Source organism: Natrix helvetica (genome assembly GCF_964273705.1).
Source record: "Natrix helvetica genome assembly, chromosome: 7".
NCBI lineage: Eukaryota > Metazoa > Chordata > Lepidosauria > Squamata > Natricidae > Natrix > Natrix helvetica.
The window spans coordinates 44,332,901-44,360,469 of record NC_138558.1 but is presented as its reverse complement, the minus strand read 5'-3'; the positions used below and the strand labels follow the sequence as shown (position 1 = coordinate 44,360,469).

Below are 27,569 nucleotides of genomic sequence, written 5' to 3'. Positions count from 1 at the left end.
ATCAAACACAACGCTGATGCGGCCCTCAATGAAATCATGTTTGACACCCCTATCCTAGAACAAAACAACCACCACGAACTCCTCTGTAGAGTTTCAACCGCTCCAGTTCGAAGGGCAACATAGCAAGAAAGCCGAGCCCTCGGCGGGAGGAGACGCCCTTCCCAGTTTCTGGCCTCTGGAGATGGCGAGTGGCACGTTCTGGCGATGGGCCACACCGAAAAGGCAGGTCCGGAAAGGTGAGAGACAGGTGGATGAGTATTTACTTACCTGCTGCAGCGCCAGTTAAGGCTTGCGTATGCCAGGGAGCTGGAAAGGGCGGGAGTCGTGGCTCTCCCCCGCCTGCCTCTCCCCCTTTATCTGTTTCTCGCAGCAGTCTTCGGATCACATACCTCGCAGAGTCCCGCCGGAGGTTCCGCATTTCCACGGCCGATTTTGAGAGCTGGCTGGGCTTTTCTTCGGCCCCTTCCCGGATTTCTCCTTTCTGCTCTTCGAAGCCTTCCGTATCTCCATCTCCCGTTTCCAAAACAAACTTGCTCGTTAGCGCACAGTCAGCTTTTAGCAAGTGGCATCCCGGATGGCTCTGATCAGCGGCGCGTTTTTCTTCGGGTTGGCGGTCGGGGCCGCCTCAACTTTAATTCTGTTGGCCGTCGCCATTTCCCTCTTGGTGCTCCGCAACTATTGGAAATGGAAAGAGATGAAGGCCATCCCGGAGATCAGACCCTGGTTCCCCATCGTGGGTAACTCTCTGCTCATGGATGACGACGCCGAAGGTAATAACTTCCCGCTCATTTCTTCCAAAGCGTCTTGGGCGACCCGCGGCGGCGGCAGCGGCGGCGGTGGCAGCGGCGGCGGTTCGCTCTATAACCTTCTCCGACCTGCTTATTCCAGTCAGCTGGTGAATGCCGGCGAGGAGGGGAAGCGCTGGGGGGGGGGGCGCTTGGGACCAAAACGAAAGTTTGAAAGTTGTTAGGGTGGAAGACGTGGGAGAAACTGCGGTGCTTACAACGTCATAAAGTTAGACGTTGCGGACCAATCATCTGAACGAAGTATCCCTTTCCTAATGAATTATTTTTCATATTAGAAGATGACGTAAAAGTTAGGATTAAAAAATACATTCTGTGTCTGCATCTCAGATTCAATATCCCTATTCTAGTAGCTTGAGATTCTGTTATGATTTATCACCGAAGGAAAGTGAGGACACCTGTATTCCCTGCTTTCGAAATCAGGCTAATTGACCCGTGGTGATGGAACAGTTCAGCTAGATGGATATCTCTTGAAAAGGAAAAGCTGGTGACCCAAACAAAGCAGCAAATTCAGGGCAGGAAATAAAATAAAATTGATTTCTTTTTAATGTGCATTAGATGCCCCAGAGTCTAGTAATGTGAATAAATAGTAAGTAGATAGATAGATAGATAGATAGATAGATAGATAGATAGATAGATAGATAGATTGATAGATTGATAGATGATAGATGATGGGTGATAGATAGATAAGATAGATAGATAAGGTAGATAGATAAGATAGATAGATAGATAGATAGATGATAGATAGATAGATAGATAGATAGATAGATAGATAGATAGATAGATAGATAGATAGATAAGGTAGATAGATAGATACCATGTTTCCCCGAAAATACGACAGGGTCTTATATTTTTTTGACCCACGAAATATGGCCTTGGGCTTATTAGAGGGGGAGGTCTTATTATTTTTCAGGTGCAGAAAGCAGCAAGCCCACCAGCCCCACCCTCTCCGTCCCACCATCTGCTTGCCTGCGGCCACAATGACCCAAGTTCTCCTTGCATCCTGGACTTTGCCTGCCCTGCTTGCTGGCCGCAGAACAGCTGACTGTGCTGCTCTGGCCTCGCTGGCGGGGGGGGGGAGGGAGCTCTTCCTGGAAGAACGAACAAACTAACACACACAGACACTCTCCCCTTCCAAGGCAGCCACATCCCTTTACTAACCTGCTTTCAGCTCCATTCTCTGTTCCATGTGCAGGACAAGAAAGTAGACTGTGTGCCTATGATAAAAAAAATCCCAGAAAATACCTTCCAAGTTCTCACAAAAAAAAAAAAAAAAGATCTCGCAAAGTTGGAAGTAAACTAACAAACTACTTTTCTTCCTTGCACGTGGCAGTGGAGAATGAAGCAGGAAAGCAGGTTAGTGGAGGGATGTGGCTGCCTTGCAGGGTGGGTGGGTCCTTTCCTTGGGAGCTCTGCACAGACGCAGAGAAGGCTTCAGATAGAGCATTTGGGGGAAGGTCACAGGATAAGAGACAAAATCCTCCCTCCCGCATGCCTTCAGTCCTGCAATCCTGGATAATGTGAAGGCTTGGAATGTGGCGTTTTTCAAACCTCTTGAAAATGGGGAGGGGGGATTTCGTCTCTTACGTATCCTGTGCTGATCTTCAGAACAGGAGCAGAGGCAGGAATATCTCCCTCCCCATTTTCAAGCCATTTGCAAAAACACCCATTTCGAGCCTTTAATGTGAATATGCAGGTGAGAAGCTCCTACCTCCTGTAGGCATTAAAATCCATAGATTTTAGACGCTGCTGCCGAGGTTCAGGAAATCTCACCCTCCCAACCTGCAGATCGTCCTTTCAAAGAGGAGTTTCACCAGGATGAAGAGGTGGATGAAGAGGTGGCTGAAGGCGGCGTTTCTGTCACCTTCATCCTGGTGAAACTCCTCTTTGAAAGGACGATTTGCAGGTTGGTGGGGAGGAGATTTCCTGAACTTCGGCAGCAGCGTCTCCTCGCATGGCTTCTTCCGATGTCCCAGGTGTATTGATTTCCATGCCTTCTTTTCCTGTTTTCGTGGACGGAATTGCGAGCTGTGACTGTCACCGTTAGGCAAGGAGGGCCTGAGGCATTTGGATTGTGTTGCTTGGGCTCCGACTTCTTTTGCTGCAGCGATTGGCTGCAAAAGCAACTGGCATTTGCTGTAGGTAGAGGCCTGAGCGGCACCCGCGAATCAGCTGTTTTGTGAACGGAGCAGTCCAACTGATCCAATTAAGGGGCCAAGAAGCTCTGAGGTGACCGGGGAAGGGAAGGGCTGCCCCTTGTTCTGGCTAAACCCAGAACTTCACTAGGGCTTATTTTAGGGGGAGGGTTTATATTTTGCCCACCGCTAAAATCTGGCATGGTCTTAGTTTCAGGACATGTCGTATTTTCGGGGAAACACGGTAGATAGATGATAGATAGATGATAGATAGATAGATAAGATAAGATAGATAGATAAGATAGATGATAGATAGATGATAGATAGATAGATAAGATAAGATAGATAAGATAGATGATAGATAGATAGATAGATAGATAGATAGATAGATAGATAGATGATAGATAGATAGATAGATAGGTGATAGATAGATAGATAGGTGATAGATAGATAAGATAGATAGATAGATAGATAGATAGATAGATAGATAGATAGATAGATAGATGATAGGTGATAGATAGATAAGATAGATAGATAAGATAGATATAGAGAGAAGGTATTTAAAAGCTTGCAGTTAAATACTAAACAATGACATTTCCCATTTTCAAAAATCATGTATCCCTATCAATCAGAACTGGTGTAGCAAAAGTACATAAAATAATAATATTCCTGTATTAATTTTTAGTTCAGTTTCACAGTCTCGCATCAAATCTAGTTTCCAGCAGTGGAGTCAGAAGAGAAATCTGATTTTCTAGCTTGTTTATAATAAGAGGAGTGATGATTTTAGACTCCCACACCCTGGCATAGTTATTGGCCGATAAAGTGTGGTAGCATCTCCACCTTTTTTGAGCCACAAAGATACGTTTATATCTTAGCACGGATGTAGCACACATATTGAGACATATTAATCAGAAAGCTGTATGGAACTTTAGAATTGATATGAAAAAATAAATATTTCAGATAATATGAAAAGGAATGAACCTGTGGGAAGGGTTCAAATATAGCACAATCCTTAAGCATTAAGCCCTAGTCCTTCTACCTTAATCAGACTGGGTTCTGAACATTAAACTGCGACACAATTTGCAACTCAGAAGGGTATTCATGAGAAATTGAACTGAATTCTAACCAGCTGAGCAAAGACTATGGAAAGATGAAATCTGGATCTGGTAAAAGAATTGGGAAAGGCTTTGGCCTCAAAGAATACTATAGTACAGTGATGGCGAACCTATGGCACGCGTGCCACAGATGGCACGCGGAGCCATTTGTCAGGGCACGAGAGGCGCTGCCCTGTCAGCTGGCCAGCGCGCATGCGCACGCTGGCCAGCGCGCATGCGCATGCTGGCCAGCTGACTTCACTTTTTTAAAAGCCATTTTTCACCCTCCCCAGGCTTCAGAGGCTTTATAGGAGCCTGGGAGGGGGGGCGAAAGGAGGCTCCCCCCCCTCCCAGAGGGCCTCCGGAGGCTTCAGGGACCGTCCAGAGGCTTCCCTGAAGCCTTCGGAACGCTTAAAACCACCCTCCGAGCAAACCGGAAGTCACTTCCGGTTTGCTCGGAGGGTCATTTTAAGCGTTCCGAAGGCTTCAGGGACCGTCTGGAGGCTTCCCTGATGCCTTCGGAACGCTTAAAACCACCCTCCGAGCAAACCGAAAGTGACTTCCAGTTTGCTCGGAGGGTGGTTTTAAGCGTTCCGAAGGCTTCAGGGACCGTCCGGAGGCTTCTCTGACGCCTTCGGAGCACTTAAAACGACCCTCCGAGCAACCTGGAAGTCACTTCCAGTTTACTCGGAGGATCCTTTTGAGCGCTCCAAAGGCTTCAGGGAAGCCTCCGGACGGTCCCTGAAGCCTCTGGAGGGCGTCCGGGGGGGGGCGGGGGAGGCTCTTTTCGCCCTCCCCAGGCTCCTATAAAGCCTCTGGAGCCTGGGGAGGGCGAAAAAAGCATGTAAAAATGGGGGGGGGGTCACGCGTTGTGCACGCATGCGCACTGGGGGTCGCACATTGCATTATGGGTGCGGCATGCCCGCACACGCCCCCCCCTGCGCCCCCCCCCACTTGTGGCACACGAGCCAAAAAAGGTTCGCCATCGCTGCTATAGTAGCTGTGATAAAGTCTTTCCTTCCTGACTAGAAATGTCTGCAGGTAATTAAGTAGAAAGCCAATGAGGCCTAGTGGTTAAACACCAGGCTAGACACAAAGAGATATTTCCAGCCTTAGGTATTAGATATGAGAACTGGCTAGGTGATTTGGAGTTGATCATTCTCTCTCTCTCTCTGGCCAACACACCTCACAGGGCTGTGTGAAAAATGGGAGGAAGGAGTAATAGAATAACAGAATTGGAAGCCAGTAAAGCATTTCAGACAAATGGTTGTCCAATCTCTTCTTAAAAACTTTGAGTACCCACAACATCTGGAGGCAAGTATGTTCACTGTCCTCAGTTGTTTATAACAATAAAGGTGAAATTAAAAAAAATAGTTCTGGGAGCATTTTCAGCAGTCTAGGTGAGCACCTCAAAAACCTAAGGCATTTCAAGAGAACTGCTAGCTTATATGTACTATATACTTGGTTTGTCTGGTTTAATTTTGTCACCTTTACATAGTATTTTGAAGACATCACAATATTGGTCTCACTTTAATTGGTAATGTAGAGAGCAAGGCAGATCTTTGACTGAAACATGCAAGAACCATTATCTAGGCAGAATGGAATGAAACATTATTTCAGTTCTGAGAAGCAAGATAATAATCAGAAGTGTCTCAGGCAAATGCCTCTCTGATTCAATGGGATATAAGAAGGAGGAAAGTACAATCACAACGTCAAGGTTCTATTGTTATAACCTATCTCAATAAAATGTAATACCAGTATTCTTGAAAGGTTGATTTTATGGTCTGATCTTTCTTGTGGGACTGACAGATTTTAAAAAATCATGCTATAAGAGGAGGACAGGGCACTTAAACCTTTCACATAAATATAGTTTTTAACAGTGGTACTGAGTATTCAGGGTGTAACAGACTGGGAATGTGCAAAATTTAGGAAAGTGGAAGACAGAATCATCCAGAATTATATGAATCGTTATTTATATAAAAATTAAATAGGCCAGCTTTGTTTCTCTATTTATGGGTTTGTACTGAGACATTAATAGAGCTAAAAGATTACTTCTCAGAGGGAAACCTGCCTTATACAGCTTCTGTATAAGCACTGGTAAATTTAAATAAACAGATCTGTTCAATTTATGTCACAAGGAAACTAGAAAATAACTCAAATGCTGTTTTAAAATCAATAGGACTTTTTCCCAAGAAGTGTTGATCTAAAGTGATTGCTCTTTCCTCTTTAAATATTATCACCCCCTAGTCAGGCCTGCAGTTTGACTTGTAAACACTTTGCCTCTAGATCAGTGGTGGCGAACCTTTTTCGTCTCGGGTGCCAAAAGCATGCACACACTAACACGCGCACTCACGTGCCCACACTCATAATTTAATGCCCCCCCTGCATTGTACCCCTTGCACACCCCTGCTGCCCTGCGCATACGGGCATGGCTTTCATGGACCCTGAAGAGGCTCTCCAGAGGCTGGAAACAGGCTATTTTCCTGATTCCCAGTGGGCCTGGTAGGTCCATTTTCCCCCTCCCCAGGCTCCAGAAGCTTTCTGGGTTGCCCATTGGGCCATTTTTTCTCCCTCTAGAGGTTTCAGGAGGCTCTCCTGAAACCTCCAGAGGGTGAAAAACAGCCCAACGTGCAAACTGGAAGTCCGTTCCTGAACTTGTTTTACACGCTGGGTGGTTTTTCACCCTCCGGAGGCTTCAGGGAAGCCTTCGGAGGGCAAAAAATGGCTGAAAATCCAGGCCCAAAATCAGCTGGCCAGGGCACGCATGCGCACTGGAGCTGACAGGGCAACACCTCCATGCCCTCAGAAATGGCTTCATGTGCTTAGTCGTGATATGATTTCCCCAGATTATCTCCCCTCCCTCCCTCCTTCCTTCTCTTAAAAATATTAATTATCAACCAAGCTAAATAATTTTAGATTGGATAAATTTACTTATTTCTTAAACTTAACGCCATCGCCAAGTCTCTAGGCATCTTACACTGAAAATTCAATTTAAAAAGATTAATGATAAAATGTAAAGCACTAGAATGGAAGTTCTCAAGAAGCATTTTTAGCTACCCCTTTGCTCACTTGGTGGGATCACAAAAGACCCTTGTGTCTGTTTCATACTTTTGTACCAGTAGCTGTGTTTTTCAATAAAACTTCATGAAAATTTATTTTGGTTTGAAATCCAATCCATGTTTAATTCTGACTTGTAATATTAATAACAAACTTCTTTTCAGAACACAGTTATTTTGAGAAACCTGTCATTTGTAAACTGAATGTATGTTTTCCAGGTTTTTGGAAGCAGGTAATTCAGTACACAGAAAGATTTCGCTATGTACCACTGCTAAAACTTTGGGTAGGACCATACCCTCATTTGATCTTATATCACCAAGACACTGTAGAGGTGAGTCCCTTTTCATTCTCAATGGATATGCAAGATGATTCTAGGTCTCAGGGAAATCTTATAGGCAGGGCCGGATTTTCCTATAGGCTAACTAGGCTTCAGCCTAGGGCCTCAAGATCAAGAGGGGCCTTTTATTTTTATTTATTATCCGTGCCACATTTTTTATAAAGGTTAGTACCAATTGCAACATGTTTCATTTAATATATTGATATATATCACAGTAATGATGTATTTTATTATCTCTCGTGTAATTTACAAACTTAAAAATGGGAGGTGAAAGGGCCCCATAAGTGGAATAGCCTAGGGCCTCTTTTCATCTAAATCCGGCCCTGCTTATAGGTGAGGATGAGGGCCAGTATTTTGACTCTCTTGAAAACCTCCTGGTAGAAATACCCTGCCAAGCCTCTGTTTAGAACAGGGGTGTCCAAACTTTGGAACTTTAAGACTTGTGGACTTCAACTCCCAGAATTCCCCAGCCAGCATAGCTGGCTGGGGAATTCTGGGAGTTGAAGTCCACAAGTCTTAAAGTTCCAAAGTTTGGACACCCCTGGTTTAGAATATTATTGGTGGAATCCTATTTGCCCTTTTCTAGAAAAAAAAAGTGTATTGAATAGGCAAATGGGTAAGTATAGAAGGGGTTACATCTTTAATAGTGCAAAGAACCCCAAAGTAGCATGAAACTGTGTGGACATTACTATAATGCAACTTATAGGTTCTTTTAAAATTTGGGATATTAGTCCAAAAAGAATAATTTAACAATTCTGAAATAAATGTGCGTGTGAGTGCGCGCGCGCGCACACACACACACACACACATTGTATGACCTCAGGTTAAATGGCCAATGTCATTTTCCACTGACATAAAATAAACCACATAGGTTTTTTTTTTTAATGTTATTACATAATAGCAAAACTAAATATCTTGTTTTATACTACAAATTATAAATGACATCAATTACTGTATTTTCCGGAGTATAAGATGCACTCCTCCCCAAAAAAGTGGGTGAAAATTTAGATGCGTCCTATAGATTGAATACGGGCCTTTTTGGCCTCCAGAACCCTCCATATGTTGCATCCCCGGCCTCCAGAATCACTCTGCAATGCTCCGCACAGCCTGTTTTTGCCAAAAAGGCACCCATTTTTGGCCTGCAGAGTGCTTATGGCAGTCGGGGAGGGTGATAATGTGATACACGGAGGGCTTGGAAGCCCAAAACCAGGCCTGTTTTGGGCGAAACAGGCCTTGCGGAGCACTACAGGGTGTTTCTGGGGGGCGGGAAGAGCAAAAATGCTGTGCTTGGTGGCCAAAAACTTTTTTTTTCATGTTTTCCTCCTGTAAATGTGGGTGTGTCTTATAGTCTGGTGTATCTTGTAGTCTGAAAAATGCGGTAATCATACAATTCTCCAAGTCATAAAGCCTGGGGTGATTGTCAACATGACCGAAGTGAGATGCTCTGATTCTTCACTTTTGTTGTTGTGGTTGTTCCTCTAAGTCAGTGTTGATCGCTGGTGTTGATCCCTAGTCCACACAGCTTTCTTGGCAAGATGTTTCAGAAATAGTTTGCCATTTCCTTCTTCCCCTGGCTGAGAGAAAGTGACTGGTCCAAATCACCCAGATGGCTTTGTGTCTAAGGTTGGACTAGAAATCATGTTTTTCTGGTTTTTAGCCTGGTGCCATTATTGGCTCCATCATATTTTTTATATACACTAAACGTAAAGTTGGCAGGAATGCATATATGTGATTGCCAATAAGGTGTGGTGGAGATTATGGTTATGAAGGCAGGACTATAACATCCCCATGACTAAATGCTTAAGAGTACTCAGTCTCATGATACAGTAGGCATATTTTTTGCACTCGTAATTTCCATTATTAAAAGCAACCTGACTGTACATATAAAAAATAGTAAAGATTAATATATTACCAAGATTGCTATACCTGTTCCAAACAATACCAGTAAAATTAGAGAAAAATACTTTGAAAGTATGAATAAAATAGTGGGGAAATACATATGGCAAGGGAAAAAAGCAAGAATTAATATAAAAATGTTGCAAGATTCAAGAGTTCGAGGTAGATTTGGATTACCAAACTGGGAATTGTATTATCAAGCAGCGGGATTAACTTGGATGAAATAATGGATTTTATTGAGAAATACAAGATTATTAACATTAGAGGGTCATTGTTGCAACTAGGTTGGCATGCTTTTTTGTGGTATGGTAAAAGCAAGGCACATGGCTATTTTCAAAGACATTATGTAAGGAATGGATTATTAACTATATGGGAAAGAGTAAAAGGGAAACATTATTTAGAAATACCAATATGGCTTTCAACAATGGAAGCATTGACACATCCAAATATTAGTAGTATGAAAAATATTATTAGATACAAAGATATCTTAACAGAAAGGAGGGAACTAAAATAAAAACAAGAATTAGAAGAACAAGGGATTGATATAGGATGGTTTTCACAATTGCAAAGATATGAAAAAGATATAAGGGAGTACGGTTTGAACTTGGGAATTTCAGAGTTGGATAAGATACTTATGGGAACGGAAGAAAGAATAATAATAATAATTAAGAAACTATATAGCCACCTAGTAAGAACTAGACTAAAAGAAGAAGTGGTTAAAGATACAATGTTAACTTGGGCAAAGAATTCTTATAATGAACAACAAGTTCTTAAGAGAAGTCCACATAAGACTTATCAAGAAAACATTTAGAATACAGACGTTACAATAAACTACTAAGACCCAAGGAAAACAGATGCAACTTAATTGTGTTCCCAAGGAAGAAAAAAATGGCTGCAAGAAGCAATTTCCCAGGCAGTGAAACTCCACAGGGTTGTTCTGCCAGATATTCCCCTTAGGTTTCAGGTAAACTAGCTGCCAACACCAATAGCTTCTTCAGAAGGTTCTCACTCTAAAGGGCTTGTTTATAACATGTGATGTAATAGCTCCAATAAGCCTTAAACTATTAGGTATTCAAAGGCTAAAACCAAGCATTTAAGATTAATAATCACCCATGCTGTGAAACTATTTCATCAGCATAGATTTGATCTCCTTCCAAAACAAATATAATGAAGTCTTTTAACAAGATGGGATGGGAACGTAAAGTTGGCAGGAATGCATATATGATTGCCAATAAGGTGTGGTGGAGATTATGGTTATGAAAGCAGGACTATCACATCCCCATCCCATCTTGTTATGAAGGCAGGACTATCCCATCCCCATCCCATCTCTAAACATTATTTAGAAATACCAATATGGCTTTCAACAATGGAAGCATTGACACATCCAAATATTAGTAGTATGAAAAATATTATTAGATACAAAGATATCTTAACAGAAAGGAGGGAACTAAAATAAAAACAAGAATTAGAAGAACAAGGGATTGATATAGGATGGTTTTCACAATTGCAAAGATATGAAAAAGATATAAGGGAGTACGGTTTGAACTTGGGAATTTCAGAGTTGGATAAGATACTTATGGGAACAGAAGAAAGAATAATAATAATAATTAAGAAACTATATAGCCACCTAGTAAGAACTAGACTAAAAGAAGAAGTGGTTAAAGATACAATGTTAACTTGGGCAAAGAACTTTGGCTATACAATTGAGCTAGAAAAGTGGCAGCAACTATGGGTAAGGAACTATAAATTAACCATGTCAACAGCTTACAAAGAAAACTTACACAAAATGTTTCATTGATGACACATGTCACCGGAAAAATTAGCAAAGATGTTTAAAGACAAGTCAATGAAATGTTGGAAATATCAACAAGCAACAGGTTCTTGTTATCATATGTGGTAGACATGTGCAGAAGCAAGGAAATATTGGACTAAAACAAGAGTATGGCTAGAGAAAATGTTACAACAAGAAATAGAATTTAGGGGGGCGGGGCTTGACATTGCAATGACACAAATGCAATTTTGGGTCTCCAGGACTGCTGTCGATATTTCTGTTTCTGGACGGTCCTTTTGGACCTAAACTTCTGAAGGAACAGTGATAGAGAAGAGCAACCCCAAACCACCCCAACGAGGCTGTCGAAGTGATGTCCCGGTGTTTGGAAGCCGTCGGGGTCTGGATGGGGGACAACAGACTCAAACTCAACCCCTCCAAGACTGAGTGGCTGTGGGTACCGGCGCCTCGGTTCAGCCAGCTGACCCCATCGCTGGCCATAGGGGGCGAACAGCTGTCCCCTGTGGAGCGGGCGCGCAATTTGGGCGTCCTCCTCGATGCCCGGCTGTCAATGGAGGACCATGTGGCAGCCGTGGCAAGGGGGGCGTTCCACCAGGTTCGCCTGGTGCGCCAACTGCGCCCCCTCCTGGACCGGAGTGCCCTGCGCACGGTCACTCATGCGCTGGTGACGTCTCGCCTGGACTACTGCAATGCTCTCTACATGGGGCTTCCCTTGGGACGCATCCGGAGACTGCAGCTAGTTCAGAACGCAGCCGCGCGGGTTATTATGGGAAGTACTCGTTACTCCCACGTAACACCTCTCCTGCGCGAGCTGCACTGGCTACCTGTGGCCTTTCGGGTGCGTTTCAAGGTACTGATTACCATCTTTAAAGCGCTCCATGGCATAGGACCTAGGTATCTGCAGGATCGCATCCTACCACACACGTCCCTGCGACCTATCCGCTCACACAGAGAGGGGCTCCTCCTGGTGCCGTCTGCTAGGCAATGCCAGCGGGCGACACCTAGGAGTAGATCCTTCTCTGTGATGGGCCCAACCCTCTGGAATGACCTCCCCCCAGACATTCGAACTACCACCGACCTCCGTTCCTTCCGGCAAAAGTTAAAGACTCACCTATTTCAATCAGCTGGCCTGGCACTTTCTTAGTTTTACCTCCCGGGGATTTATTCATTTTAATTGGGTTTGGGGTTTTAATAAGCTTTTAATGTACTATATTTATTATTCTATATACAGTCTTACAACCTCCTTCACCTACGTATTTAATTATTTAACTGTTTTATGTATGTATTTTATAACGCATTTTAATGACTGTACACCGCCCCGAGTCCCTTTCGGGAGAGGGGGCGGTCTATAAATAATAATAATAATAATAATAATAATAATAATAATAATAATAATAATAATAATAATAATAATAATAATAATAATAATAATAATGTCCTACTCACCTCAGGGGCATCGCAAAGCCCCTGATTGATCCAGGAGAAAGCTCTTTTTGCCAGCTACAAGAGAAGCAACCAAAATGGTTGCCAAAGGTTGGGACAAGCCTCTGAAACAGAAGCTGTGCAGGAATGTGTCAAATTGGTGAGAAAAAAAATTATTATTAGAGAAGGGAAAACCCAAAAGAATTGGAATTTAAAATAAAATTGAAGACAGAATGAAAACAAGCGGCGAATCAACTCTGGTCTAAGACGATCGTGTTATCTTTTCTACCTTAACTTTATTTGTTTTCTATGGATGGACTCTTTACAAATGCCTATTACTTTTAAACTGGACTGGTCTCTTTTTCTTCCTTCTTCCTCTATACTTTCTCCATTTTTGGTATTCGTGGATTAAAAGCTTCTTCTCTCCTGAGGCTGGGATGCAGCGTAATTTTTACAGGTTTTTTTTCTCTCAGAAAGAGGCAGAAACAGATGGAAAAGCGATAACACTGCCATAGTGCTAGAGGCTTGGCAATATCTGATAAAGCTATAAGCTTTGTTTACTGAAAGGCACAGTGGAAAACATTTTGTTGATACAGATGTTCCTTTGAAGGAAAGAGAAAACTTTGATTTGAAAATCTCCACTGAATTTGTTTGACCTAAAAAGTCTTGGATGTTTTGGCAGTGTTTATAAACTGGAAAATGGCACAACATGAAGAAGAAAAGGCACTAACTTTGCAAAGAATTTTCTTAGAAATTCAAAAAGTTTTAATAATTACAGAGAGAATTGAAAAGAGATTTGAAATTATAGATCAAAATGCAAAAAGTATGGGGACAGCGATGAAGTTTGAGGACAGAGCTGAAAAAATAACAGAGACATATGAAAGTGATAAGAAAATTGTTGACACTGACAGCAAACTGAGAGTGGAGAGAAATGACAGGTGTGAAATACGGAAAGGAGAAATTGATGAACTGGATCTTCATTTCGGATGTCAGAAAATAGATGAAGAAAGGAGAGAAAATTTAGCAGAAATAAAATAATGAGAGTAATCTCAGCAAAAGCATCAATGATAACAAAAGTGAAGTTGATAAACAGAGCAGATAAAGGGTTTTGAATTCTTATAATGAACAACAAGTTCTTAAGAGAAGTCCACATAAGACTTATCAAGAAAATATTTAGAATACAGACGTTACAATAAACTACTAAGACCCAAGAAAAACAGATGCAACGTAATTGTGTTCCCAAGAAAGAAAAAAATGGCTGCAAGAAGCAATTTCCCAGGCAGTGAAACTCCACAGGGTGGAGTGGCTGTGTGGCTGTGGCTACCGGCACCTCGGTTCAGCCAGCTGATCCCATCGCTGGCCATAGGGGGCGAACAATTGCCCCCTGTGGAACGGGCGCGCAATTTGGGCATCCTCCTTGATGCCCGGCTGTCAATGGATGACCATGTGGCAGCCGTGGCAAGGGGGGCGTTCCACCAGGTTCGCCTGGTGCGCCAATTGCGCCCCCTACTGGACCGGGATGCCCTACGCACGGTCACTCGTGCGCTGGTGACGTCCCGCCTGGATTACTGCAACGCTCTCTACATGGGGCTGCCCTTGGGACGCGCCCGGAGACTGCAGTTAGTTCAGAATGCAGCCGCGCGGGCTGTGATGGGGAGTACGAGGTACTCCCACGTAACACCTCTCCCGCGCGAGCTGCACTGGCTGCCTGTGGTTTTCCGGGTGAGTTTCAAGGTGCTGATTACCATCTTTAAAGCGCTCCATGGCACGGGACCTAGTTACTTGCGGGATCGCATCCTCCCACATACATCCCTGCGGCCAATACGCTCACACAGGGAGGGACTTCTCCTGGTGCCGTCCATTAGGCAATGCCAACGGGCGACACCGAGGAGTAGGGCCTTCTCTGTGATGGGCCCAACCCTCTGGAATGACCTCCCCCCCGACATTAGAACCACTTCTGACCTCCGCTCCTTCCGGCAAAAACTGAAGACCCACCTGTTCCGACTAGCAGGCCTGGCATAATTCAACTGTCCCTCCTGGCAATGTATTATATCTGGTTATTTTAGGGGTTTTTTAATTTACTGTATTTGTTTTTAGGGGTTCGAATTTATTTTATATCTGCTTTCTACAGTTCTTTTAACTACATTTTAACCTCCTCCATGTCAATTGTCAACTGTACATATTTAATTTAATTTTATTGTATCCTGTTATATTTTGTATGAACTGTACACCGCCCCGAGTCCCTTGCGGGAGAGGGGGCGGTCTAGAAGCATTAAATATTATTATTATTATTATTATTATTATTATTATTATTATTATTATTATTATTATTATTATTATTATTATTATTATTATTATTATTATTATTATTATTATTATTATTATTATTATTGTTCTGCCAGATATTCCCCTTAGGTTTCAGGTAAACTAGCTGCCAACATCAATAGCTTCTTCAGAAGGTTCTCACTCTAAAGGGCTTGTTTATAACATGTGATGTAATAGCTCCAATAAGCCTTAAACTATTAGGTATTCAAAGGCTAAAACCAAGCATTTAAGATCAATAATCACCCATGCTGTGAAACTATTTCATCAGCATAGATTTGATCTCCTTCCAAAACAAATATAATGAAGTCTTTTAACAAGATGGGATGAAAGTTTAGTGCTATCCAGAACCAACATATAACTTATGGGAGCATTTAGGAAATATATTCATAATAGGAATTGAAACATTAATTCACTATTTTTTTTACTCTTATTGTATTTTCAAACTTACCATCCTTCCCTGAAAAGAAGACCCAGTCTTATTTTCTTTGACCCCTGACAAAATGGTTAGGACTTCTTTTTGGGTATGTCTAATTATTGACTCAACTTGCAACATAGATACTTCATACTTCATCAGTATAGATTTGAACTCCTTCCAAAACAAATATAACCGCATAAATTGAGTAACCACAACCAGCATATATGCAAAGCATTGTTATTGCTGGGACTTTGCCAGACTAATCTTCCTTGGAGGAGAGACAAGGTTGAGGAATGTAGCTTCTCTGATACTATGGAGCTCTAGAAAGTTGGAAAGTCCAACTCTGAAAGTCCTGCCTGACTCTAATACTGAAATTTTGGATCTAGAATGTGAGACAGGATTCTCCAGTTTTCTCTTGTTAGGTCAGAGGTGGTATTTAGCAGGTTCTGACCAGTTCTGGAGAACTGGTAGCAGAAATTTTGAGTAGTTTGGAGAACTGGTAAATACAACCTCTGACTGTCCCTGCCTCCATCTAGTCTCTGCCTCCAGAGTCCCAGCTGATTGGGAGGAAATGGGTTTTTTGCAATAACTTTCCCCTGGAGTGGGGTGGGAATGGAGATTTTACACTATCCTTCCCCTGCCACGTCCACCAAGCCACACCCACAGAACTGGTAGTAAAGTTTTTGAGACCCACCACTGTATTAGGTGTGCCAAGCAGAATCTAAGCCGATCTTGAATGAATCCAGATCTCCTGGACTTAATAGTTCCTTGAATTTAAGGATATTTAAGGAACTTGCAAGTGTTCTGGCTATACCTGTATATTGTTTTGAGAAGTACTGGAAAATAGATAAAATATCAAATGATTGGAAGAGAGTCAGTATAGTCCTCTTGGAAGGAGAATTGGAATAATACTGATCAACCAGCATAAATCAATGAGTCATCTTGAAAACAGTCCAGTGATTATGATAGTTGAAATTAATGTGTGAATCCTTGTCAGACTAATCTTATTTAATTTTTTGATTAAATCTTTAGTAAGTTATGAAAATACTTTTAATGAGCAGAGAAATTGTCAAAATACTTTTTAATGATGTGATGAGGCTTTAAGTTGATTACAACTTAATGGATACATACTGCCTCAAAATAATTCTGATCAGATTGCAGACTCATATTCTTACTTGTATCGTTCAACATTTTTGTTAATGGTTTTGTGGAGCAGGAATAAGAAATGCATATCACATTTGCATGTAACACAACATTGAGTGGAGTAACTAATGCTCTGATTAATGCTAATGCTCTCGTATGAGATTAACCTTAAAACAATCAACATGGAATTTATTTGATTTGCCTAATGAATGCAGATTAGAAATTGTCAGATTTTGGGCTATCAATGCAGAATTCTGATTTTCGCTTCCATTTTATCCAAATATAAAGTGATAAAGAAAATATCCATTCCTGTTTATTTTTAAAGTTACAATACTGTGGTGTGTTTTCCAGGTTGTCTTACGTAGCTCAACATTTATTGAGAAGTCGTATCTCTATCGATTTCTTCAACCTTGGCTAGGAACAGGACTTCTAACAAGGTGAGACAAAATGTAACTCAACTAGTTTGCAGTTAATTAAAGCATATGCTTGAATCATAAGGCGGACCACTCTCTTGTGGAAATCTTAAGACCCGACTGAGCTGTTATCTCTTTTCCTTAAGTCTTCCTGAAGATGTGAATACACTAGAACAGGAGTGTCAAACCTGATTTCATTGAGGGCTGTATCAGGGTTGTGTTTGATCTTAGGGGGCTGAAGTGGGTGTGGCCTGAGTGTGCATGGTCACCTTGACGTCACTCGTGTTGGGTGCTTGAGTGTTCTGCCAGAGAAAATGAGCTCCCAACCTTCGTTTTCAGCTGGGACAGCCTCCTGCAACCTTCTGCCAATGAAAACAGAGCTCAGGAGGCTCCATTTTTGCTTGCAGAGGCACTGCAGGCCAGTCCTTTGCTGTTTCCAGAGTGCCCACGCAGGCCAGATCTAAGCACCCCTTGAGTTTGAAAGCCCTGCACTAGCAAAAGGAGGAGAAGAGGCTAGATCTGAGATTGTCATATCTGAAATTATACCTCAAGTCTCCATACAAACGTATCAAAATGCCCCCCCCCTGCAACCATTGCTAGTGGAGCAGTTATTTTTTGGCATGTTGCATGTGATGCTATATAGATATGTGGTCTTAATGTGGTCTTAACAGTGGGCAGGTACCAGTGGGCAGGTACCAAGTCCTTTTTACATTTACTCAATATCTGGCGCGGTTGGGTTTTATGAAAGAAACCAATATTGTGGTATGGTTTTGTTTATAGAAGTCCTAAGTTTTATGAGTCCTAAATAAGACTTTAATATACTGAATTTATGGTTCTAGCTCTGTTCTTCTGAGAGAAAGATCTCAAATTGGTAATTTAAAATTAAATAGAAAAAAGATAGAGGGATAAAGTGGCGGGGTTCATGTATTGCCCTAAGTCATGATTTGCTGCTGATGTTATACATCGCGTTAAATCATTGTTATCAGAATAGAGATGAAGATATTAAATGTTGAAGGGGAGATGAGAGCAGAATCAAGATTCATTGTATGGGTGGACTTTAACCAGAACCCAAGTGGATTTCTCTTTTAGTTGCTAATAACTACTACTTGTTGAGATTACATCGCACAACACTGCAGTTAATCTACAGTGGAAGTGAGTCTTTTCTAAACTCCTTGTTGAAGCTTTAAGAATACAAATATGAGACCAGAGTTCTGAAAGCTGCTATATTGTAAGACTCCTGGAACCAGCCTTCTCCAATCTGGAAGCCCTCCTAGATGTGTAAATTTTCCTAAAAGTCCATAGGCTACTGTTGTGGCCCAGCAGCGGCCAGCTGAGCTGTTGCTGGAATCTGACAGCGATGAACACTATGGGACTGTCCTGGAGGCTGAGGAGAACTCTGGAGGTGTTCGGAGTCAGAGCAGAGACTAGAGAGGCCTGTTGGCCACCAGGTGGCGTCTGAGCCAGGGAGCAGTGAGGAACAACAAGGGGAGGTTGTCCCTGACATACGGATGCAGAGGGCTGATAGGAGAAGGCAGCAGCTGTGGAAACAGGCCCCAGAAGGAAATAGGACTGATTGGCCCCTCCCGGAGAGCTTATAGGTGGGGCTATGGGAGGGGAATTTTGCAGGAAACAACAGTTACAAGTTTAAAGTTTGAAGAATTCTGTGAGTTCCGTGAGTCTTGTTTTTCATAGAGATAATTTTCTGGGCTCCTAGCCAAGGGGTGGCTTATCTACTTCATTAGTCGTGGCAGATGGCCAAGCCGGCATCAGTGTAAATTAGAGGCCTGGGACAGAACAGGTTACATTGCCATTGCTAAGAAATCTGGGACCTAACATTAACACATCTGATGATATCCCAGATATATAGTTATCTTATGTCTTTCTCTATGTACAGTAGCTCCTCGCCCCACTCTCTCATCTGTCTTAGCAGTGTAGAATAAATATTTGGTTGGGACAGCCTTATTATTTTTAATTCTTTAATTCTTTGTTTTGCAGCACTGGGAAAAAATGGCATTCCAGAAGAAAAATGTTAACTCCAACTTTCCATTTCACAATCTTAGTAGATTTCGTTGAAGTGATGATTGAACACGCCAATATCCTTGTTCAAAATCTTGCAAAACATCTGGACCAAGATCCATTCAACTGCAGTTTATACATTACATTATGCACCCTTGATATAATCTGTGGTAAGCTTTGATTATTGTCTAATAACACTACCGTATATAAAAAGCTGAAATAATTGAAGTCTAAAAATCCATCTGTTCATATCACACAAAGAAATGTATTGTGTTATATGACAACAAGATAGCAACTTTTTCTATTGACCCTAAGAGAGAAATACTATCTAGTATTTATTTTATAGGGTCTTAATCTCAGAAACCAGGAGGAAGACTGGGCAAAAATTCCTTCTGAATGGAGCTTTGCAGAATTCCAATGCCTCAAAGAAATCAGCAAAACAAACTCAAATATTCTCTTTCACATTGCATTCTTTGTTTGGAAATAAATTAACTCAGTCCTCTAAGCTTGTGAATGTCATGAATTTAATTAACAGGTTCATACATTACTCCAAATCCAGATTACTTAACCATGGCTTACTGAATGAATCACAATTGCTTGAGTCCATAAACTTGCTAAATCAAAATTCTAAGGATTATGAACTCATTGCTTGAACTCACAAGAGATACAAAGTCAAAACTGGACAATCTGTATTATGAGTTTGTGTGCAATGTGAACCAGGTCACAATCTTCCTTTTTTCTCTCTCTGTAGAAACAGCTATGGGCAAAAATATTGGTGCACAAAAGAATAAAAATTCAGATTATGTCAAAGCTGTCCAAAGGTGAGTATATAGATGGTGAGACATACATACATACATACATACATACCAGTGGTGGGTTCCTCCCGGATCGCACCGGATCGCGCGCGCTCCCTTTCAGCGCTCCACCTGGCTTGCGCGCTCCCTTTCAGCGCTCCACCTGGCTTGCACGCTCCCTTTCAGCGCTCCACCTGGCTTGCGCGCTCCCTTCCGGCGCTGAAACCGGAAGTACAGTTTTGCCCGGCCCTGGCGAAGCAACGACGCCTGCCTGCGCTCCACCAGCTCGGCTGGGAACGGAGATGTTTCCTCAGCGGAGCGGAGCGCCTGAAAAGACTTTCTATTGTCTTTTCAGGCGCTCCGCTCCGCTGAGGAAACATCTCCGTTCCCAGCCGAGCTGGTGGAGCGCAGGCAGGCGTCGTTGCTTCGCCAGGGGCGGGGCAAGACTGTACTTCCGGTTTCAGCGCCGGAAGGGAGCGCGAGAGCCAGGTGGAGCGCTGAAAGGGAGCGCGCAAGCCAGGTGGAGCGCTGAAAGGGAGCGCGCGCGATCCGGTGCGATCCAGCAGGAACCCACCACTGATACATACATACATACATACATACATACATACATACATACATACATACATACATATATATATATATATATATATATATATATATATATATATATATATATATTCCAATCGACAGTTAGAAATTAATGAAGTTCAGTTAGTGAGTCCCAGAACTGACAAATTAGTTTTACTTATATAGATTGCACAATTCCTATTCCAACACAATGCAAAAATGAGACCAAACTCCTTCAGCATTTTGTAGCCTGTTGAACATCATAAGCAAGCTATATGTCAAATGACTTATTGCACATTTGGTGGTTACAAAACAATGTTAAGGCAGAAGACCAAGACAGCTAAGACGTCCATAAGTCAATTATCTAATTCTTGGTGTTCCCCGACTTAGTTTCTCTTCTAAAAATGTCTCATTACCAGAAATGGGTAATATAAAAAATGCATATAAATAGCCAGCAAGTGCTACAAAAGTATTATAACTTTGTTGTTTGTTACTCTAGTATGAGTGATCTAATTCATCATAGACAAAAAACACCATGGCTTTGGCCCAACCTTTTGTACAATGTTTCTGGACAAGGAAGGAAACATTACACGAACCTGAAGATACTTCATAGCTTTACAGATAAAGTGAGTTGCAGAATGACTCTTCATGTAACATCTTGTGGGCTTATTTCTATCCAGCTTTTGCAGTCATGCCTCTTTTAGATTCATATTTGACATTCATCTGAGTATTAGGCCTGTGGGAGGTGGCCTCGTTTCATCTTGATGAGAAGCTTTGCACCGTGGAGTCTATATGATTCTTCTCCCTGAGAGAGGCAGCAGCCTAATTTGTGTTACTTCTGGGATTTCTCTTGCTGCTCCACCAATAACAATGCCAACGACTCTCTGAGGTAACTGAGAGACATCCCAAAAGCTGTGCAAAATGAAGCAAAGCAGCACATTTGCTTTAGAAAACAATGAATGAGTGAGCAGTTTGGCTTGAGAGAACAACTTTGAAGGAATGCCTTGTATGAACCTTTATCAATGAAATTCCGATCAGTATTTAAAACCTTTCATCTGATTCATTGTATTTTTCCCAGTTACTTCAGTAAAACAGCTTTTTAAAGTGTATTTCCTACTTATAGAGGCTAAAGGCTTGAGAAATATTGACCAAATCGTCAAATGTCTGTTTTAATCTAGAACTTCTTAGACCAATAGTTTATCCTATCTAAACCTACTATTACTGCTCTGACACCACCAGAGAAGTCTCTGTATGGGGATTTGGGATATTTTCCTAGTACTCATAAAACCCTTTGCCTACCCTTCCATTTACAACCAAGTATTTTAGGGTCAATGTTTGAGTTGTTTTTGTCTGAATCCGGAGCAGGTGTAAGATTTCAGGGAATCTCTAAATTTCCAAACAATCTTCAGAGATTTAGATATATCTCTAAATTTTTTAGGTAGGTAGGTAGATAGAATACAAACTTGAGGTTGATGAGCATTTCAAAGGTTCTCCCCAATCCTTTTAAACTTTTTAAACTTACAGTAGCAACTTGATGAGTTTTTCAATATACTGATGAATGGAACAAGGGGTTCTGTTCTTTGAGATCCGGTTTCCACTGTGTTGTTCTATTCAGATTGATTTCACAGAACAATTGTTTGATTTGTAGCTTGATCCCGATCCTACATGTTTGGGAGCAAGGAAATGCCCAACTAGGTCTGCCTAATGCTGGTGGCTGCATTTTCCCTTTATTTACCATCAGAATACGTAATTCTTCTCTTAAGAGATACTGTTCATTACAGGTAGTCCTTGACTTAGAACAGTTCATTTAGTGACTGGTTCAAAGTTACAGTGGCACTGAGAAAAGTAACTTATGACCATTTTTCAAACGTATGACTGTTGCAGCATCTCCATTGTTACATGATCAAAATTCAGGTGCTTGGCAACTTATTCGTGTTTATGATGGTTGTAGTGCCTCAGAGTCATGTGATAACCTTTTGCAAACTTTTCAGAAGCAAAGTCAGTGGGCATGCTAGATTCACTGCAGTGGTTAAAGTTAGTTTTACTAACTTTAACAACTCCAGTGATCTATTTAACAATGGCAAGAAAGGTCATAAAAATGAAGCAAAACTCACTTAACAACTGTCTCGTTTAGCAACATAAATGTTGTGGTAAGTTGAGGACTACCTGTACTTTTGCATGGTGCTGCGCAGAGCATATCTTGAATTATATATAATAAATGGTATTTTCTTGCCATACTCTAAGGTTATTGAGGAAAAAAGGGGCAAAATAAAGCAACAAGAGCAATATCAAAATGTTGCTGACAGCAGCAATCACCTACGAAAGAATAAAGGGAGGAAAGCTTTCCTCGATATGCTTCTGAATGCCAGAGATGAAGACGGGACGAAGTTGAGTTACTCCGGTATACGAGAGGAAGTGGATACATTTATGTTTGAGGTATAACGTGATCAGAACACAACTTCAAAGAGACCACTGGAAATCCGATCTTTTCTCTTTTGAATGCCACTATAGTCTTTCCTCTGTAAGACTATAAATCATAATAAATTATTTTTTCTTGGCTACCAGTTGTAAAATGCTAACACTTAACTATGTTTATTTCATGTTCTGACATATTGGCAAACATCCTTATGGCAGCTAATGTTTTAGAGACCAAGGTTTTTTTTTAATCCACATAATATTATGTGACTAAGATTAATAAGTATCAGATTATACATCCACTGGAAGAATAAGGCTTTAACTAGGCTTTTAACTATGCTCTCTTAGAAAAGAAGTCCTCCAGAAGGGAGACTCATTATATGGCACTTATTTCCATCATAGCCAATTGGCACACCCATTATGATTGAGGGCTTTGAAGACAATAATAAAGACTGAGAAGAAATAATTTTAAAGGTGGAAATGTGAGCCCTAGAGTTGTGTCTATGCCTCACCCACCCACCCCCATCAAGTTTCTACTTTTCAGTCCCAGATTTCTTCCAACAGCAATTGGTACCATTGTCAGTATACCATGCCCCCGTGTCTTTTTATTTAGTTGAAAAAAAAGCAAAGATTAATTTCTTCCATGTCAGGAAGAAACAAACAGACAAGTAAAACTCCAGAATCCCTGTTGAGAATAGACTCAGCATCACTTCTTTATTTATTTTTTTACCTCACTTTCAATCTCTCCAAAAAATTTAAATTTAACAGTGCCTTCATTTAAGTTTGTTCCTTCTTTGGATGTTTTGTTATTTTATGAAGCATGTAGGAGTTCCTGCGTTTGACAGATACATGCAAACACAGGAACTCCCACCTGCTTCCTTCTTTCTCCTTCCAGTAGAAACTTCAAAAACAAAATAAATAAAAATAAAATAAAACAAGATCTTGTTCCAGGCTGCACCATATCTAATAGAGCTGTGCAATGCTTTCACATTATATTATAGATAAAGGGTGTCAAACTCATGTCGTCACAGCAGCATCATGTGATGTATTTTCCCCCTTCACTAAACTGGGCATGGGCGTGGCTAGCCTGTCACGCATCTGGCACATGAGCCAGGAGTTTGACAGCCCTATTGTATATGGATGCTTTCAGCATCTTGGGAAGCAAATGTAACAGCTATCTGCAAGTTCTTTCAGAAGATTGGCCTTAATGTTCAGTTGTCCATTAATGGGAAAATATATATTACACAGTCAAAATACTTAGTTCAATCCAGCTCTCTGCCCTTTTCTTGCCCCTTTTAAATTTTGGTACTTGGCTACTGATGAAGGTTTCTTTTATGATTGCTTTTTGCATTGTAATTTCATGTTGTCCTTCCAATATTGCTATTTAAAAGCAAAAGTATCACTGTAAACCTGCCAAAGCTAAGTATTATGATACCCATTGAATTCAGGGAGATAATTGTATATCTGATTTTGGCTGAACTGCATCAACTGTCATACAATTATGCAGACTTCCTTAGCCTAATGATATTGAGATGTATCAGGGTGACAACTTCCTTAGTTCCCCAGCAGCATGGCTATTAGCGTTTGCAGTTGGCAATTGTATTATAACTCATTGACAAGATGCCAAGTTAAGAAACATACAGAAAAGTTTTATAGATTGAAATTTTCCTCCTAGGGTCATGATACCACTGCTGCTGCTTTGAACTGGACTATTTACTTACTTGCAAGGCATCCAGAAATCCAAAGAAAAGTTCACAATGAACTGGATGAAGTTTTTGGTAAATGTTTCTTTCTCTTAAGCATTTTAGTATAATTCTGGAGTAGATCAGAATTCACATAGATTCTGTGTAAACAGTCAGAAATGTTATATCCAGAAGAATAAGAAATTCTGAAATCTGATATTTGAAAAATAATCTTGATCATTCATAAATATTATGCCTTTTTCCCATCACGGTGAGTTCCAGTGTTTTTCTTTAAGAAGAGCATCTGTAGAAAGTTAGCCAGTTTCTTTATTAACAATAACCATAAAAACCCAAATATCAATTTACTAGCCCATGGAGCTGTGCTACAACCATGCAAATGTTTTTGTATCTGAATTAATAACTCTTCTGTTGTGATTACCTTATTGAACTAACCTACTTTTGCTCTTTTATCAGGTGATTCTGACCATCAAATCACAATGGAAGGTCTGAAAAAACTACGATACCTGGAATGTGTCATTAAAGAAGCACTTCGTCTTTTCCCTTCTGTTCCATTTTTTGCCCGTATTCTGAATCAGGAATGCCATATCAGTAGGTAGTCTAAACAGGTTGTAAGGAGAAGTGTTGAGCTATTGGACTTTATCTACTTTAAGAGCAGTGGTTAGAATGCAGTATTGCAGGTTAATTCTGCTGACTGCTGAATTTCAGTAGTTTGATTCTCACCAGATCAAGGTTGACTCAGCCTTCCATCCTTCCAAAGTTGGTAAAATGTGGATCCAGATTGTTGGGGAAAATATGGCGACTCTGTAATTCACTTAGAAAGGGCTCTATAACGCTGGGAAGTGGTATATAAGTCTAAGTGCTATTGCTATTGTTATCTTGGAATGACAAACATTTGTTTTTCTTTGGCAGGAGGGTATAAGATACCAAAAGGAACTGATGTCATAATTGTGCCATATGCATTGCATAGAGACCCTGACAATTTCCCGGAGCCAGAGGAATTCAGACCAGAGCGGTTTTTTCCTGAGAACTCTGCTGAACGACACCCTTATTCTTATATCCCTTTTTCTGCTGGGCCCAGGAATTGCATTGGTATGTACACAGAACAAAGTTGTATATCCCTTGGCTTTCTGAAGAATGATGTCTTGTAATGATGACATTTTTTCTCAAAGAAGAGGTAAACATTATAACATAGAATAATAGGGTTGGAAGGGAGTTTGGAGGTTCTCTAGTAGTCCAACCACTTCTCAACTAGGAGTCCCTATATAATTCTAGACAAATGCCTGTCCAATCTCTTCTTGAAAGTGTTGGAACACTCAAAACTTCAAAGGTATTAATTGTTCTTACTGATTAATTGTTCTTACTGTCAATAAATTTCTCCTTCTAAGTTGGACCACTCCTTTATGATCTTCCACCAAGTAGTTCTTTTCCTGCCCTTAGGTGTTTTGAAGAATATATTCACCCTTTCTTCTCTGTGACATTCCTTCAAGTACTGGAATATTGCTATCACATTAACACTAGTCTTTCTCTTTGTTAGATTACATATATCTAGTTTCCTCAATCATTCATGGTATGATTTAGCTTCCATACTGTTTATTGCTCATCATGTTAACAAATGGGTAATCTTATAATTTAACCATGGTTAATGAGGACAACCAAGTGCATGGATTATTCTCATTTAAAGTTTTACCTGCTTGGTGATTAAAAAAAATTATGTTGGAAAGCAATGGATAGCGTAACCCCAAAGATTCACAGACTCGGTAAAATAATGGAATATCAATGTTCTAGAAGTCCCACAGTCAACATATTGGCAGCTGAAGAGAATGTTAGAAGGATATAAAATTTATTTTCAATGTGTTTACTATAATGTGGACTATAGTACAGTCCACTTCCTATTACGATGTTTTACCAATGGGGTGGCTCTGATTTGACATCTATATAATGATGCTCGCTGCTTAGTAAGTCTAGAATACATCTCCTAATATCACTCAATGATGTTTTGGCTGAGTCATTATTGGAGTTTCATGTGCTATGCAGCCTTAGTCAATGATCTTGACTGTAGTTGAGTTACATTGGATAATTATTATCACTAAAGAATAAATATTGAGTATCACAGTTCAGTTAATGCCTTTACTTTTGAAACTTATATATAGGTCAACGCTTTGCAATGCTAGAAGAAAAGACAATTCTAGCAACCATATTGCGACATTTTTGGTTGGAAACTAAGCAGAAACATGAGGAATTTGGTATGGTTGCAGAACTGATTCTTCGTCCAAGCAAAGGCATCTGGATTCAGCTAAAAAAGAGACCAACTCCCAGCACTTAGTATGAGAAGCTACAGGAGTAGTACATTCAATCATTTCATCAATAAAAACTATGCATTTTGATGGATGGACAATAAGGATGAGTAACAATTACAATCAAAGAGTTTTGTGGTTGTGGACGAATGCTCAAATAATGAACTATACCAAAACAAAATAAAATACACCAATCACTTATACATCCCTATATACGTAGGGCTATATGACAATATAGTAATATAACAATTGTCAAGGATGATATGTTAAACCTGCTACTGCTATGTTAGGTCATTGGTTCTACTCATGAAGTTTCTCATTAAAAGTTCATGATGAAAGTTAGGAGTCCTGAAGAAAGCAAAGAGTAGTAATAAATGGAAATTTCATTGGGAAATAAGAAATGGAATTCCTCAAGGATTTCTGCTGAAATCAATGTTTTTTTTAAATTGTAAATAAATAATCTTGACTTAGAGATAAGAGCTAGTCATCTACAAACTGTATAATACTACCAATAAAGAATAATACTGTTGATCAAATACTGTTAATCAAATAATATATATTTGAGAGTAATGTATGTACATACATAGACACACACACACACACTAACTAATATATGTTGTAAATCTATATATGTAGTAGATATATCAATAGTAATAGTATATGCATAATACTATTATTCAAAATCAGTTCTGAGGAGTTCCTGAAATCTTTAAACTCATTAAATTCTGTGAAATAACAAAAAAAAAAAAAGCTTCAGGACATGAATGGCTCATAAAACTAAAGCAATGTATATAGTTATTTATGCAAAAGTGCATAAATTTGGTATGCATACAGAAAATTTGGCTTTCCAAGTCTCAATTTCCAAATAAGGATGAATACAATAATGTATTGCGTCCTGGTGGCCAGTAACTTCAGTCTAAGTATAAAGTTATTAACTTGGATTTAATT

At 40.6% G+C, this 27,569-nt stretch overlaps 2 protein-coding genes across 3 annotated transcripts in view; one reads left to right on the top strand and one right to left on the bottom strand.

Moving 5' to 3' along the window:
• Positions 1-27,569, bottom strand: part of FAT1 (FAT atypical cadherin 1) — a 489,274-nt gene that overhangs the window by 168,369 nt on the left and 293,336 nt on the right. The window lies entirely within an intron of this gene.
• Positions 272-27,137, top strand: CYP4V2 (cytochrome P450 family 4 subfamily V member 2). 2 transcript variants are annotated; one of them, XM_081959261.1, is made up of 11 exons: positions 272-770; positions 7,308-7,420; positions 16,768-16,853; positions 18,825-19,015; positions 19,597-19,666; positions 20,709-20,835; positions 22,454-22,645; positions 24,300-24,402; positions 24,781-24,915; positions 25,237-25,416; positions 26,478-27,137. In XM_081959261.1, exons 1-11 carry the CDS (start codon positions 575-577, stop codon positions 26,648-26,650), a joined length of 1,566 nt encoding a protein of 521 aa, XP_081815387.1. In that variant the 5' UTR covers positions 272-574; the 3' UTR covers positions 26,651-27,137. The 2 variants fall into 2 exon arrangements, with proteins under 2 accessions (XP_081815387.1, XP_081815388.1); XM_081959262.1 differs by lacking the exon at positions 7,308-7,420 and having other exon boundaries at positions 626-770.